At 35.5% G+C, this 14,794-nt stretch overlaps 1 protein-coding gene across 1 annotated transcript; it reads right to left on the bottom strand.

Moving 5' to 3' along the window:
- Window positions 1-9,422: 9,422 nt before the first annotated feature.
- On the bottom strand, window positions 9,423-14,583 carry LOC125812428 (60S ribosomal protein L27-like). Its single transcript, XM_049491919.1, has 2 exons — window positions 14,534-14,583; window positions 9,423-9,765 (listed from the first exon to the last, which is right to left on the bottom strand). The coding sequence occupies exons 1-2, from the start codon at window positions 14,581-14,583 to the stop codon at window positions 9,423-9,425; spliced, it is 393 nt and encodes a 130-aa protein (XP_049347876.1).
- Window positions 14,584-14,794: the final 211 nt, after the last annotated feature.

Raw genomic sequence — 14,794 nt, 5'->3', positions numbered from 1 at the left:
AATTATTTTAAAAAATATCGACATCCCGTGGTCGGTAAATTAAAGAATTCTCTTAAAAAAAGAATGACAATATAAGTCTTACTCCTAAACACTAACTCTCAAAACCTAAGTCCACTTTCACTCCCCACTCCAGACCCACCCCCGACCCACCCCCATCGGCGCCAATCCCCACCCATCCCCGACCGGCGCCACACCACCATCCCCGACCGGCGCCACGCCGCCATCCCCGACCGCAGCCACCCACCTTCGCAGCAGCAGAGGACGTCGCGGCAGCTGCAGAGGAAGTCACGCCCAGCAGCAGGAGGTCGTGCGCCTCCATCCCGACCGGCGCGCCTCCATCCCGACCGGCGCCGCCTCCATTCCGACCGGCGCCGCCTCCATTCCGACCGGCGCCGCCTCCATCCCCGACCTTCTTAGTGAAGGTGAATTTTTAGAACCTCCATAATAGATTACTTTTGTTTCTATTTAGTTGAAGTATCTCAAAATTAGAGTACTAATATACTTAGTTTTATTGATTGTTAGTTTGATTGATTGTTAGTTAGTAAGTGAATGATTTAGGGTTTTTGATTGTTAGTTTGAATTAGGTATTATTTGATTGTTAGTTTGTGTTTGTTGATTGTGAATTGAAAATTTTAATGTTAGGGTTAGTGTGAATTAGGGTATCTTAGGATTTGTTTGAAATTCGGTATTTCTTAAGTTAATTACTTTGATTTTGGAATTGTAAGATTAGATTGAATTAGGGTATTTAAGGAGTTGTTTGAACTTGGGTATTATTTGAGTTAGTTTGAATTATTATTGAGATTTTAGGACTAATAGTTTGAATTTGGGATTAGGAATAGCTAGCTAATTTGAATTTAGGATTTTAGTACTAGTTAGATTTTGGGATTTTAGGGCTAGTTTGAATTTGTGATTTTAAGATTAGTTTGAATTTTGAATTTAGGACTAGTTTGAATTATTATTGAGATTTTAGGAATACTAATAGTTTGAATTTGGGATTTTAGCACTATAGTGTGATTTTTGAATTCTAGGAGTACTTTCAATTTGTGATTTTAAGACTAATTTGAATTTGGAATTTAGGACTAATAGTTTGAATTATATTTGATATTTTAGGACTAATTTAATAGTTTGAAGTTGGGACACTAGCTAGCTAGTTTGAATTTAGAATTTTAGGGATTTGAATTACAACTTAATTAGAACTTATAATTAATTATAACTTGAATTTACTATAAATTGAACTTGAAATTATAACTTGAAATTATAACTTGAACTTGGAACTAATTAGCTTGAATATATAACTAATTAAGTTTAGAAATTAAATATGAACTTGAATTGAAACTTGAACTTATTAAAACTTGAGAATATATATATATAAACTAATATTCTTGGATATGAAGTTTATATTTAACTAATTTAAGAACTTTTCGTGCTAGGCAACTGAGGAAGCTCAACATGTAAAAAAGTTGATACAGGACTATTTTGCTTCTTTCATCAAAGTTGGAGATAAGGTTGCTGCTTCTAAATTTCTCAAGTTCAAGTACAATTGTTTTGAATAATGTGTTTGTGTCCATCTAGTATTAATACTTGGCTTTAATGCTAGTAATTATAATTGATTGTTTGTTAGTATATCATTGTTTTTGTTTGTTGGTTGTGTTATTCAATTGTTAATTTGATTTGATTATTGTTAGTTAGGTATAGATAATTGAAGATTTTTATTTTAAGGTTTTTTTAAAAAGAAATTAGGCATTTTTAAATTGGGCATTGTTAGTTAGTGAAGAATTAGCATTTTTATATTTTAGAACTAGTTTAAACTTGAGAATATGTAATTTGAGGTTAAATTGAGATTTTTTTTGGATTTGATTTTAGGACTAGTTAGTAAAGTGTTAATTTGAAGTTAGAAATTAGTAATTGAAGTGTTATGAGTAGAAGATGAATGTTTGAATGTCATGAACTTAATTAGAATTTGAAGTTGAACTTAGAATTTGAACGTGAACTTAGAACTTGAACTTGAACTTAGAATTTGAAGTTAAACTTAGAACTTGAACTTGGAACTTGAACTTGAAATTAAAACTTGAACTTAGAACTTGAACTTGAACTTAGAATTTGAAGTTAAACTTAGAATTTGAACTTAGAACTTGAACTTGAACTTAGAACTTGATCTTGAACTTGAAGTTAGAACTTAGAACTTGAACTTGAAATTAGAACTTGAACTTGAAATTAGAACTTGAACATGAATTTAGAACTTGAACTTGAATTTAGAACTTGAAATTGAAATTAAAACTTGAACTTGAACTTGAACTTAGAACTTAGAACTTGAACTTAGAATTTGAAGTTAAACTTAGAATTTGAACTTGAAATTAGAATTTGAACTTAGAACTTGAACTTAGAACTTGCACTTGAACTTGAACTTGAACTTAGAACTTAGAACTTGAACTTGAACTTAGAACTTGAACTTGAACTTGAACTTAGAACTTGATCTTGAACTTGAACTTGAACTAGAACTTAGAACTTAGAACTTAGAACTTGAACTTGAACTTAGAACTTGAACTTGAAATTAGAACTTGAACTTGAAATTAGAACTTGAACATGAAGTTAGAACTTGAACATGAACTTAGAACTTCAACTTCAACTTCAACTTAGAACTTGAACTTGAAAATTAGAACTTAACTTGAACTTAGACTTGAACTTGAACTTGAACTTAGAATTTGAACTTGAACTTAGAACTTGAACTTGAAATTAGAACTTGAACTTGAATTAGAACTTGAACATGAATTTAGAACTTGAACTTGAATTTAGAACTTGAAATTGAAATTAAAACTTGAACTTGAACTTGAACTTAGAACTTAGAACTTGAACTTAGAATTTGAAGTTAAACTTAGAATTTGAACTTGAAATTAGAATTTGAACTTAGAACTTGAACTTAGAACTTGCACTTGAACTTGAACTTGAACTTAGAACTTAGAACTTGAACTTGAACTTAGAACTTGAACTTGAACTTGAACTTAGAACTTGATCTTGAACTTGAACTTGAACTAGAACTTAGAACTTAGAACTTAGAACTTGAACTTGAACTTAGAACTTGAACTTGAAATTAGAACTTGAACTTGAAATTAGAACTTGAACATGAAGTTAGAACTTGAACATGAACTTAGAACTTCAACTTCAACTTGAAACTTGAACTTGAAATTAAACTTGAATAGAGCTTGAACTTGAACTTGACTTAGAATTTGAACTTGAACTTAGAATTGAACTTGAAATTAGAACTTGAACTTGAACTTAGAACTTGAACTTGAACTTGAAATTAGAACTTGAACATGAATTAGAACTTGAACTTGAACTTAGAACTTGAACTTGAACTTGGAACTTGAACTTGAAATTAAAACTTGAACTTGAACTTAGAACTTGTACTTGTACTTGAACTTGAACTTAGAACTTAGAACTTAGAACTTAGAACTTGAACTTGAACTTAGAACTTGAACTTGAACTTGAACTTGAACTTGAAATTAGAACTTGAACTTAGAATTTGAACTTGAAATTAGAACTTGAACTTGAAATTAGAACTTGAACTTGAACTTATAACTTGAACTTGAACTTAGAACTTGAACTTGAAATTAGAACTTGAACTTGAACTTGAACTTGAACTTAGAACATGAATTTAAAATTTGAAGTTGAACTTAGACTTGAACTTGAAATTAGAACTTGAACTTGGAACTAATTAGCTTGAATATATAACTAATTAATTTTAGAAATTAGATATGAACTTGAATTGAAAACTTGAACTTATTAAAACTTGAATATATATATATATATATATATATATAAAACTAATATTCTTGGATTTGAAGTTTATATATAACTAATTTTAGAACTTTTCGTGCTAGGCAACTGAGGAAGCTCAACATCTAAAAAAGTTGATATAAGACTATATTGCTTCTTTCATCAAAGTAGGAGATAAGGTTGGTGCTTCTAAATTTCTAAAGTTCAAGTACAATTGTTTTCAATAATGTGTTTGTGTCCATGTAGTATTGATACTTAGCTTTAAATTTAGAAATAATATATTTGGTAAGCATAAGTACCAACACTAGTTGATCCTATTGATGACAAAATTGATTTTCTTGCAAGATCGATTTGTGTCCATCTAGTGTTGACACTTAGCTTTAAATTTAGAAATAATATATTTGTTAAGCATAAGTACCAACACTAGTTGATCCTATTGATGACAAAATTGATTTTCTTGCAAGATCGATTTGTGTCCATCTAGTGTTGACACTTAGCTTTAAATTTAGAAATAATATATTTGTTAAGCATAAATATCAACACTAGTTGATCCTATTGATGACAAAATTGATTTTCTTGCAAGATCGATTTGTGTCCATCTAGTGTTGCTATTAAGCTTTAACTTAGGAATAATGTGTTTGTTAAGCATAAGTATCAACACTAGTTGATCCTATTGATGACAAAATTGATTTTCTTGCAAGATCGATTTGTGTCCATCTAGTGTTGACACTTAGCTTTAAATTTAGAAATAATAAATTTGTTAAGCATAAATATCAACACTAGTTGATCCTATTGATGACAAAATTGATTTTCTTGCAAGATCGATTTGTGTCCATCTAGTGTTGCTATTAAGCTTTAATTTAGGAATAATGTGTTTGTTAAGCATAAGTATCAACACTAGTTGATCTTATTGATGACAAAATTGATTTTCTTGCAAGATCGATTTGTGTCCATCTAGTGTTGCTATTAAGCTTTAATTTAGGAATAATGTGTTTGTTAAGCATAAGTATCAACACTAGTTGATCCTATAGATGACAAAATTGATTTTCTTGGAAGATCGATTTGTGTCCATCTAGTGTTGACACTTAGCTTTAAAAAGTTGTTAAAGTTATAAAGTTGTTAAGTTGTTTAAATAAGTTAAATTAAATAATGTGGTTTTGTTGATGGATTTAGTTGTTGGAATTAAGTCAATATTAATGTAGTTAAAGTTAAAAAGTTGTTAAGTTGTTTAGATAAATTAAAATAAATAATGTGATTTAGTTGGTGGATTTAGTTGTTGTATTAAGTCAAAACTAAACTAGTTAAAGTTGTTATGTTGTTTATATAAGTTAAAATAAATAATGTCGGTTTAGTTATGAATTTAGTTGTTGGAATTAAGTCAAAACTAATCTAGTTAAAGTTCAAAAGTTGTTATGTTGTTTAAATAAGATTGCAGCAGCAAAGGAGGTAGAGAACAAGAGGTATGCAGCGCTTCAGGCCCAACTAACTTTTCTTTTTGAATCAGGAAATATTCTTCCTCCATGTCCGGCTAGCAGTGATGGATCTGATCAGGAGGGTGATGAGAATGATAAGGAGAGTGAGGGTGATGAAGAGTAGTTGTATCTATTTGACATTTTAGACTTCTATATTTTTAGAATTGTTTAATTTGATCGTATTTTAGTTTATTTTTAAGTTGGATGAAGTTTATTTTGAAATAGTTTGTATATGTTGAAAATATTGTGTTGTTTTGGTTGGATGAAGTTTATTTGGCTTTGGGTTGTTTTAGTTGGATGAATTTTATTTGGCTTTGGGTTGTTTTGGTTGGATGAAGTTTATTTGGCTTTGGGTTGTTTTGGTATAAATATGCAGGTGGGCAACTAAAAATTGCAGCAATTTGCTGCCTGTTTTGCAGCAAAAAACCGACCTCCGGAGGTCGAAATTTCAACATTACAAAAATAAAAATACCGACCTCCGGAGGTCGGAATTTCAAAAATACAAAAATAAAAATACCGACCTCCGGAGGTCGGAATTTCAACATTACAAAAATAAAAATATCGACCTCCGGAGGTCGGAATTTCAACATTACAAAAATAAAAATACCAACCTCCGGAGGTCGGAATTTCAAAAATACAAAAATAAAAATACCGACCTCCGGAGGTCGGAATTTCAACATTACAAAAATAAAAATATCGACCTCCGGAGGTCGGAATTTAAAAAATACAAAAATAAAAATACCGACCTCCGGAGGTCGGAATTTCAACATTACAAAAATAAAAATACCGACCTCCAGAGGTCGGAATTTAAAAAAATGAATATTCCGACATAAAATAAAAACCGACTTCGAGAGGTCAGTAAATACCGACCTCCAGAGGTCGGTATTGAATAGCGACCAAGCTTTTTCCGACCTAAGCTGGAATGTCGGTTTTAGGTTGGTATTTCAGGGAATACCGACCTCCGGAGGTCGGTATTTATAGGTCGGTATTCACTGTTTTTTTAGTAGTGTAACCGACTGCAGAGGGAATATGACCAAGCAAAGGAAGACACCTCAGAGTCGGCCTAGAGCAGTCCAGAGAAAGAGGTAGAGAATCAGAAATCATTTCACCAAGTTTAAGCAATTGAAGAAGTACAATATACTAGTTAAGGTATTTGAAAAGATAGCTCACTTGAGTGAAGCGAAAAAATATTATCGATGAAAAGGAGCACATCTTGCCCTTCAGTGTCTCGGAAGTGTTCCATAACTGTCAGTTCAGTGAGCCCAACACGAGCACAATGTTGATGGTTAATCGAAATTTAGTTTGCTTGTGCATTATTCAACTCTTACGAAGTTCTTCAAATGCTGATGAGGATCACTAGCATATATTTCCATACCAACACAATACATTCACATATTTTCTTTTCCATACCAACACAATACATATATTACTCTATACATTTTTAAAAGGCTCACTAGCGAAATTTTTTTTGTGGGTGTTCTAATCAAACTTCGGTCAAGATTTTGCGGTACTTATTTTCTTCATTTGAGGTTAAACTTTACCTTATCACTTTAATTTATTTATGAAATTTGGTGTAATTATGTGATAAGTTTTTTTTATAGTTTTGTTTTATTCATAATTTTATTGAAATGGATATTGGGTTAAGTGATATATATCTATTTAATGAATGAAGATAGTTTAATTGGTGATTTTTTTTTTATTCGTTAATTATCTCTTAAAGATGAACGGGTCATAGCGGTGCCCTTGTATTGATTCAGATGCCAATAATGATAAAGTAGAAATTATTAGCCCCAAATAATTTGTTGCCTCTTTTAATTTATCAAACAAAAATAAGATAGTATAAGTTGATAAAAGCAACCGTGCTAGAATCACGAGACTTGAGGGGTGCCTCATACCTTCCCGTCAGTCAACATAATTTCTTACCCAGATTTTATTTTCGCAGACCAAAATTAAAGAGTCATTTCTTTTTGATTAGGGACTAAAAAAATGTGACTTGGAACACCGTAACTTAATTCCAAGTGGCGACTTCGAACATAATAAAATAGTCCCTTTTCAATACCGTCACTTAAATAAAAAAAAATTCGTTCCAAAAAGGGGTGTGACAATGTCAAATAGACAATTTTACCTTATATTTAGAACTTTAGAATAATAGATAAAGATATAGTCATCTTTAAACTAACAAACGTAGTAAATGTTTTCAAGGTGAAATTAAATCAATAGTTGTTAATAGAATGAATATTTAAGCCGTTCATATTCAATATAAAAGTTTTGATTTGAAGAGTTCATCACTATATGGATTCACAACCTGATCAGTGAAAAGATGAGAGTAATTTTGATTGATTGGTTGATTCAAATCCACCACAAGTTTGAACTTAATTGAGAACCACTTCACATCACAGTCAACATTATTATCATGAGAGACTGCATCAATCAAGAAGGGAATTGCAATCGGTGGGCATTAAGGTCATGCTCATAATCTTCAAATATGAAGAAATTTGGCCCATTGAGATATATTTCCAAAGCTTACATCAAATAAATAGAAAAGTCTTTCGCCTTATGAGCGGCTTATAACTAAAGCTAACAAATTTTTTAATAAACTAATTTGGTTTTTCAGGTCATAAACTTTGTGTGCAATTTCAAAAAAAATAACACTCATGATCAGGTGTTAATCATAGAGAAACAAATTCTTCGACAATTTGAATAGTACCTAAGAGTCCCACCACCTTAAGCATTCCTTGTGCGTTTAATTTCGGACGCGTTTGATCATGAAATTTTCACTTTTTTGAAAGTTGAACTACGAAAAATATATATATTTTAAAAATTTATTTGCTATATTTTGATTTGATATGAATGTTACGAAAATAAGAAATTTTAAAAATTTTGTGATATCAAATCGTAGATATATCAAATTCATCAAAATGCATATGAATTTTGAATGTGACCCTATTTTTAATAATGTTCAATTTTGAGGAGCAACTAATGGTGTAAACATAGTACAACCATGTACAACCATTCATAGCATCACTTTCCCTCCCACTCCTCTTTCTATGGAGGCATCAAGAATAATGGGGGATTTCAGTCCAAGAACTCATAGCATCACTATAAGCTTATGATGCTCATAAAAGTAAAACTCCTGGAGATCAATAGACAAGTCGAATACAATCGCCATATAATTAAAAAAAAAAAAACCATATTATCGTTGCAATTAATTCTTTTTGAAAATATTCATATTTGTTTGTAAAATTTCAAGAAGTTTTTTTTTTAAGGAATGAATTAGTAAAATTCTCTTTTCATTTATAATTTTTAATATGCGTGTATAAAGGAAAGTGATCAACTAATATAGAACAGACAAGAAGTACAATTTTTTCTCATATTAATATAATAAAAAAAATATATAAGTATTGATCAAACTTCATATCATATATCATTTGATTCTAAAATAAAAAAAATTGTGATATTTTGGAAACGAGAGTAACAACCATCCAAAGAGAGTAATAACAGAAATATGAAATTCCAAGGATCAACATCTCTTTTCTCTAAACGCAGCTCCTTTTTCCCATTCACGGGCCGCTGTTCACCACCACAACTCTCACCGCCATCACTCATAAAGTTACCATCATCATAAGGAAAAAAGACACTTCCTTTTATGAATCATAATGTTATTAATATGGGCGGTGTGACATCATCCATCGACTTGTCTGTTTACTCCACTGAATGAATCAATAGACAACCAGGAGATCGGGATTCCATGTCTAACTTGTGATACCAGATTATGTCCTTTTAGAATTAAAAGGAAAGGAATCACAAAATCCGGCAGCTTACCTTGTTCTCTTGGGACAATTATTTTCACAAAGCAATTCTGAGGATAAGGCTTACTAGAGATCTCAGCCGACATAACAGTGATGTAAAATCATTCACATTCGGCAACTGTCAGTTCAGTGAGCCCAACACGAGCACGAGCACGAGCACCATGAATTTCATTCATTTGACCATATACCAAAGCAGATAAATATGTATAAAATCAGCCAGTTGCAAGAAATTTATGTACTATATATTGAAAAGCAAATGTTATCTACAGAAACCTGTTTTTCACCATGTTTAAGTAATAACACTACTCTCAATCATTTATCTGTACAAATCGTTACCCTCTCGAGTACGTTCACCAACACCAGCAAACTAGCGATTTTTCCCGGTCTTGAACCTCTCCTCAAGCCTAACCTTGGTCTCTTTCGCAGCAGTCACCTTTTTGTCACGTGCCTGAAGAACATCAACATTGACGACATCCTTCAGATCCCCATCGACTGTGTAACGAGTAGGCATGATGTGGTTGTAGTTCACGAGCTTGATGAAAGCCTTCATACGAGATATATTCGCCTGCTTCTTTGCTGAATCCTTACGGATCACCTTTTTCGGGTACTTTGAGACACCTGCAACCAAATAATGGCCATATGGCCTGTCTCTTGTTTCTTCATCAAATGCAGCTTTCCAGGCAGCATAAAGCTTTGTTTGGCTTCCAAAACTTCACCATCCTCACCGCCACAGATTCTCACTATCTCTCTTGGCTGGATGAAATGGTAAATTTTGAACTTACGAACTCTACAAGTAAACCATTTCACATCCAAATCCAAAAAATAATTTGAATCGCTGAAAAACACAATAGATAACCGCTAAATTTTGAACTTATGAGCATTGCAAGGCTATTTCACATCCAAAACCAAAAAAAAAAACCTTCAATCACAGAGTAATACAACAACAATTGCTATGAACTAATGAACACTACAAGTACACAATTTCACATCCAAATTCAAAAAATAACTTAAATCACTGAAAAATGCAATAGGAAAAAGGTAAATTTTGAACTTATGAACGCTACAACTACACTATTTCACAGCCAAATTCTAGAAAAAGAATAACTTTAATGCACTAAAAGATACATCAAAAAACGTGAAAATAAAGTTTTGCACAATCACATAAACAACATAAAGTACTTGCAAAAATCGTCAAGAAGTTCCTCCCGTCATTCCCATTAACTAGAAGCTCACTTTTTTGGTTAATAGGGCCAAATATGATGCCCCTAGGGAAATGACTCTCAAAATCTCATGTTTTTGTTGTCATTTACTTGGTGTTGCTAGCCACCACTCCCCCTGGAGGCCCTCGAGCCCACCCCCTGGATACCCTCGACCCCCCCTCACACACGAGCCCCCTGCCCCACTCCCTCAAGGCCCTGCCTGCCTGCCTCAAGTTCTCACCCGAGATCCCTGTGAAACCCCTGAGACCCCAAGGCCCTACTCGAGGACTCACCTACTCTTGAGGCATTCCCGAGGCCCCGCACTCCCTGAGGCCCTGCAGTCCCTGAGGCCCTGCACTCCCCAAGGCCCCGCCCGCCTCGAGGTCCTGCAGGCCACGAGGCTATCCACCCACCTCGAGGCCCCACCCGCCCGCCTCAATACATCACTCCACCCGCCCTTGAGGCCCTGCCCGCACTCCCTTACCTGCTCAACCCAAGGCCCCGTACGCCTCGAGACCTGTAACATCCGACAATTTGAAATAACTATGAAGAGGCTTAGAATTGGAAATTTTCATTTTTTGGAAAGAATTTAAAAATCTGGAAAATTTGGCTAAGTAGGGAAAATAATGAATTTTTGGCCAACTTTGAACAGTTATAACTCCTAACTCAGGATGATCTAGGTGTGGTTCCAGTTATGGTTGCAAAGTTCATGGATTGGTCTTTCTAACGCCATCGAGTTTGCTCATTTCTGAGTTCGTATGAGTGAGTTATGCCCTTTGAAAGTTGGGCAGTTGGCAGGGAATCCGTCCGGAAATTTGTAAGGGCATTTTGGTCTTTTTCCTAGCTTTTTCTTTTGGATATATATGAGTGTGTTGGACTGATTTTGATCAGTTTTTCTCATTTTTAAAGAGTGAAAGTAAGGGTTTAAGAGTGAAGAGGAGAAGAAGAGGAAAAAAAGAGAAGATCAAGCTAGGTTTCGTTAAAGATCGTCGTGGTTTTCTTCGGGGGTGATCCCTATTAAGGTATGTGAGTTCATAGTGTTGGGTTGGTTCTTTCCCCCACACGCCAAGCTCGTTTAATTTCGAGAAAAGATTGATTATGTTTGATTGAAGTTGTTGGTTGGAATTGTTGAAGTTGTAGTTGTGTTGTGTTGTAGTTCTTGTTGGTTTGGTGTATGTTTCCGGTGGTGTTTTTGAGTTGAATCTAGTGTATGTTAAGGGTTTTGATGATCCTAAATGTTTGGGGGATGAAGCTTTGAAGTTTAGAAGGTTTAGAGTTGGAGAAAAGAAGGAGAAACGTGTTTTCGGGGAAAAGGGCTGGGGTGTCGCGCCAGCCAGCGCGCCCCAAGAGGGACTCTGAGGTCCAGCCCTTGGGGCGCCGCCCCTACCAGAGCCCCAACCAGACTTCTCTGAAGTTTGAGGTCTGGTGCTCCGCGCCTCTCAGAGCGCCAAGTCTTCCCATTCCTTCCCCACTTTTTCATACATGTTCCTAAGTGTTGTACCTATGTTCCCAAGTTGTTTCCAACACCCCAAGGTACGTTTAAACGTCAAGAACTCATCCATAACACGTGATCAAACACCTTGAGTCCATGATTCCAATTCAAGGAGAGTAAGTTTCCAAGTCAAGGGAAGTTAAGAGTTGAGTCTAGAAGTTCAAGAAGGGAGTGCGTCTTTAAAGCTTTCTAAGAGTCTCTGTTGAATGTTTTAACTTCATTTTTAAGGCTCAAGTTTCAAGTTAAGTTAAGAGTTTCAAGTAAAGAGTCAAGAGTTTCAAGTTAAGTCAAAAGTTTAAAATTGAGTTCATTTCTCAAAAGTTATTAGGGAACTATGTATTCCCAAAGAAGTTTCCAAATGTTTTTACATTTGAGTAATAAAGGAACTATGATTCCAAAAGAGCCTTTGGGCTAGTTTTCAAGAAAAAGGAACATTGATTCCAAGTGAGCCTTTAGGTAAAGTTTTGAGTAATTATCTCAAATAAAGAAAGATGTGTTTAAAACACTTATGAGCTAAGTATTTTTGGGAGTAGTCTTGAGCACCGAATTGGGGACACGAGTTCATATTAACTCGACTCTCCATAAGAACCATGCGCCAACATGGGAGTTAACGGGTCATACTTTTTAGATGATCACGTAAAGTTAATCTAGTGGATCCACTTAGTAAAGTTAGCTTCCTATATCACGGCAAGGTATAGGATGGTCCTTGGACAACGTGAGGTAAAACGTTGTATCACCACTAGGGCTCATGGTGGTGATTGTCGGTTAAAGAATCTCCCACTAAAGTTATATTACTTTTATATAAGTAAAGTTGAGTTGTTATTGTTTAATCTTTAACAAGCTAATTTGTTTATACTATTTTATAAGCTTTATATATTGCATGTGTCGTACTGCTTTATATATTGAGTTCAGTTATTCATGAGTTGAACAGAGCCAAGGTAAGAGTTCCTTTGTACTCTTTCCAAGCTTAAGTGGTGTTTAGCTTTCCATCTTGCATACTCGTACATTCAATGTATTGATGCCAGTTGGCCTGCATCTTATTATGATGCAGACACAGGTACCCAGGGCCAGCAGTCGGTTCGCCATTGATCCAGTTGAGTACTGCCGAGTCTGTGGTGAGCCTCTTTGTGTTCCGGAGGACTCGATTATGTTGTTCTTTTAGTTTTGTTTTATTAGGATGTTGCGGGGTCTGTCCCAACATCCATCTTAGTATTATAGAGGCTTCATAGACAGTCAGTCAGTTAATTTGGAGTCTCTCATCTATGTATATATGTAAATATTCTATTTTGAGACTCAAGTTGCCTTTTTGGCCAGATTTTATTTTAGTCAGGTTGTTTTAAAACCTTGCATTGCATTGAGTTTTCCGCTGAGTTAATAAAGCCAGGCCAAGGGTTCGCTTGGGGGCCAGCAATGGTCTTCGAGTGCCAGCCACGTCCAGGGTGTAGGCTCGGGGCGTGACAAGACCCTTCCCACCCCCTAGGGGTGCACCCATCCTAAGGCCGACCACCCACCTCGAGCCCTGTCCGCCCGAGTTCCCATCTGCCCCTGAGGCTCTACCTGCCCCCGAGGCCCTGTTCACCCCAATGCCTCGCCCATTTCACGACTTCGCCTTCCCCGAGGCCTTGCCTTAAAGCGGGCCAAGCTTCTCCCCACCACCAGGCCCCTTCCGCCTCGAGGCCCTGCCCACCCTTAGACCTCGCCTACCTCCAGGCTCAGCCTTCCCCAAGGCTTCGCCCTCCTTAAGGCTCCACTTGCCTTGAGGCTCCGCCCGCCTCTAGTTTTGGCCATTCCCACCTAGAGGCCTTGCCCGCCCCAAGGCCTCGTCTTCTTCGATGCCTTGCCCACCTCGAGGCCTTGCTCACCTTGAGGCTTTGCTCGCCTTGAGGCTTCACCCACCTTGAGGCACCGCCTGCCTCGAGGCCCACCACCTCGAGTCCTCTGCCCTGAGGCCGCCCGCACCTCCTACTCTTTCCATCCACTAACTTAAACCCGAGACCCTACCCCAACCTGAGACCTAAGATTCAAACCCAATCCCGACCCTGACCCGGAGACTTGACCTTGACCAAAACCTGAGACCCGACACCCTTCCTGAGATCCAACCTTGACCCTAACACCTAACCCGAGACAAAATTGGGATGGAAAGTTGAGGTTTGAAGTTCAAAATGATTTTGGAAAATGTTTTACTTACTTTTTTAACAAAATAAAGTAGAACACAAAAATGAAAAAAGTCTTTTAGGGAGATAAACAGATCAAAGTATTCAGAAGCTGTATATAACTTCTACAAGCTATAATACAAAGTAGAACATCAAATACTAGCCAATATATGGCCTAAAATTAATAAGGAAATATGCATGAAAAAATTCATCATGGAAGATAGATCATGATTAAAATTGTAGTGCAGGTGGTAGTTAATGCATGAAAACAATATTCTAACAAATAGATAATCCAAGAAGATGATACAACATAAATGTCGGCGTAGCATGATAATTTAGAACTTTTAACATGAAACTTAAGTGTTATTCTAGAACCATATGTCAGCTGCAGATTATGTCCAAAAAGATCAATGTCCTATAAGTTTATAAACATATTTCCCCATACAACTAGAATATACGCCATGCGAAGTAAATCTCATACGACCTCCATGATACATATATGCTATTTATGCCAAATGCACTTCCTTGGAAAGAAGAGAATTATGGGATAGTTTGGAAAGTATGAGCAACTCTATAGATGATCCATGGTGTATTGGACAATAATGGATCCTAATGAGAAACTAAGGGGGCATACCCCACAGGGCTAGCAGGTGTTTTGACTTCATTAGCACCATGGAGGCGCATGTGGACTATCTGATATTGGTTTTGTTGGTCCTAGGTATACTTGGTGTAATAACAAGAGACCTGGTAAAAGAATATGGAAAAGACTTGATAAAGTGTTTGTTAATGATATATGGGCTGAAAACTATCAAACCAAAACCATCAAACATCTTGCTAGAGTTGGATCAGATCATAGACCTTTACTGATGAAAAGCCACTCTGATAAGACTGATTT

Source organism: Solanum verrucosum, unplaced genomic scaffold (assembly GCF_900185275.1).
Source record: "Solanum verrucosum unplaced genomic scaffold, falcon-dt-bn FXZP01000159.1, whole genome shotgun sequence".
NCBI classification, from domain to species: Eukaryota; Viridiplantae; Streptophyta; class Magnoliopsida; order Solanales; family Solanaceae; genus Solanum; species Solanum verrucosum.
Note: the sequence above shows the minus strand (reverse complement) of the source record. Positions and strands in the feature narration are given on the sequence as shown.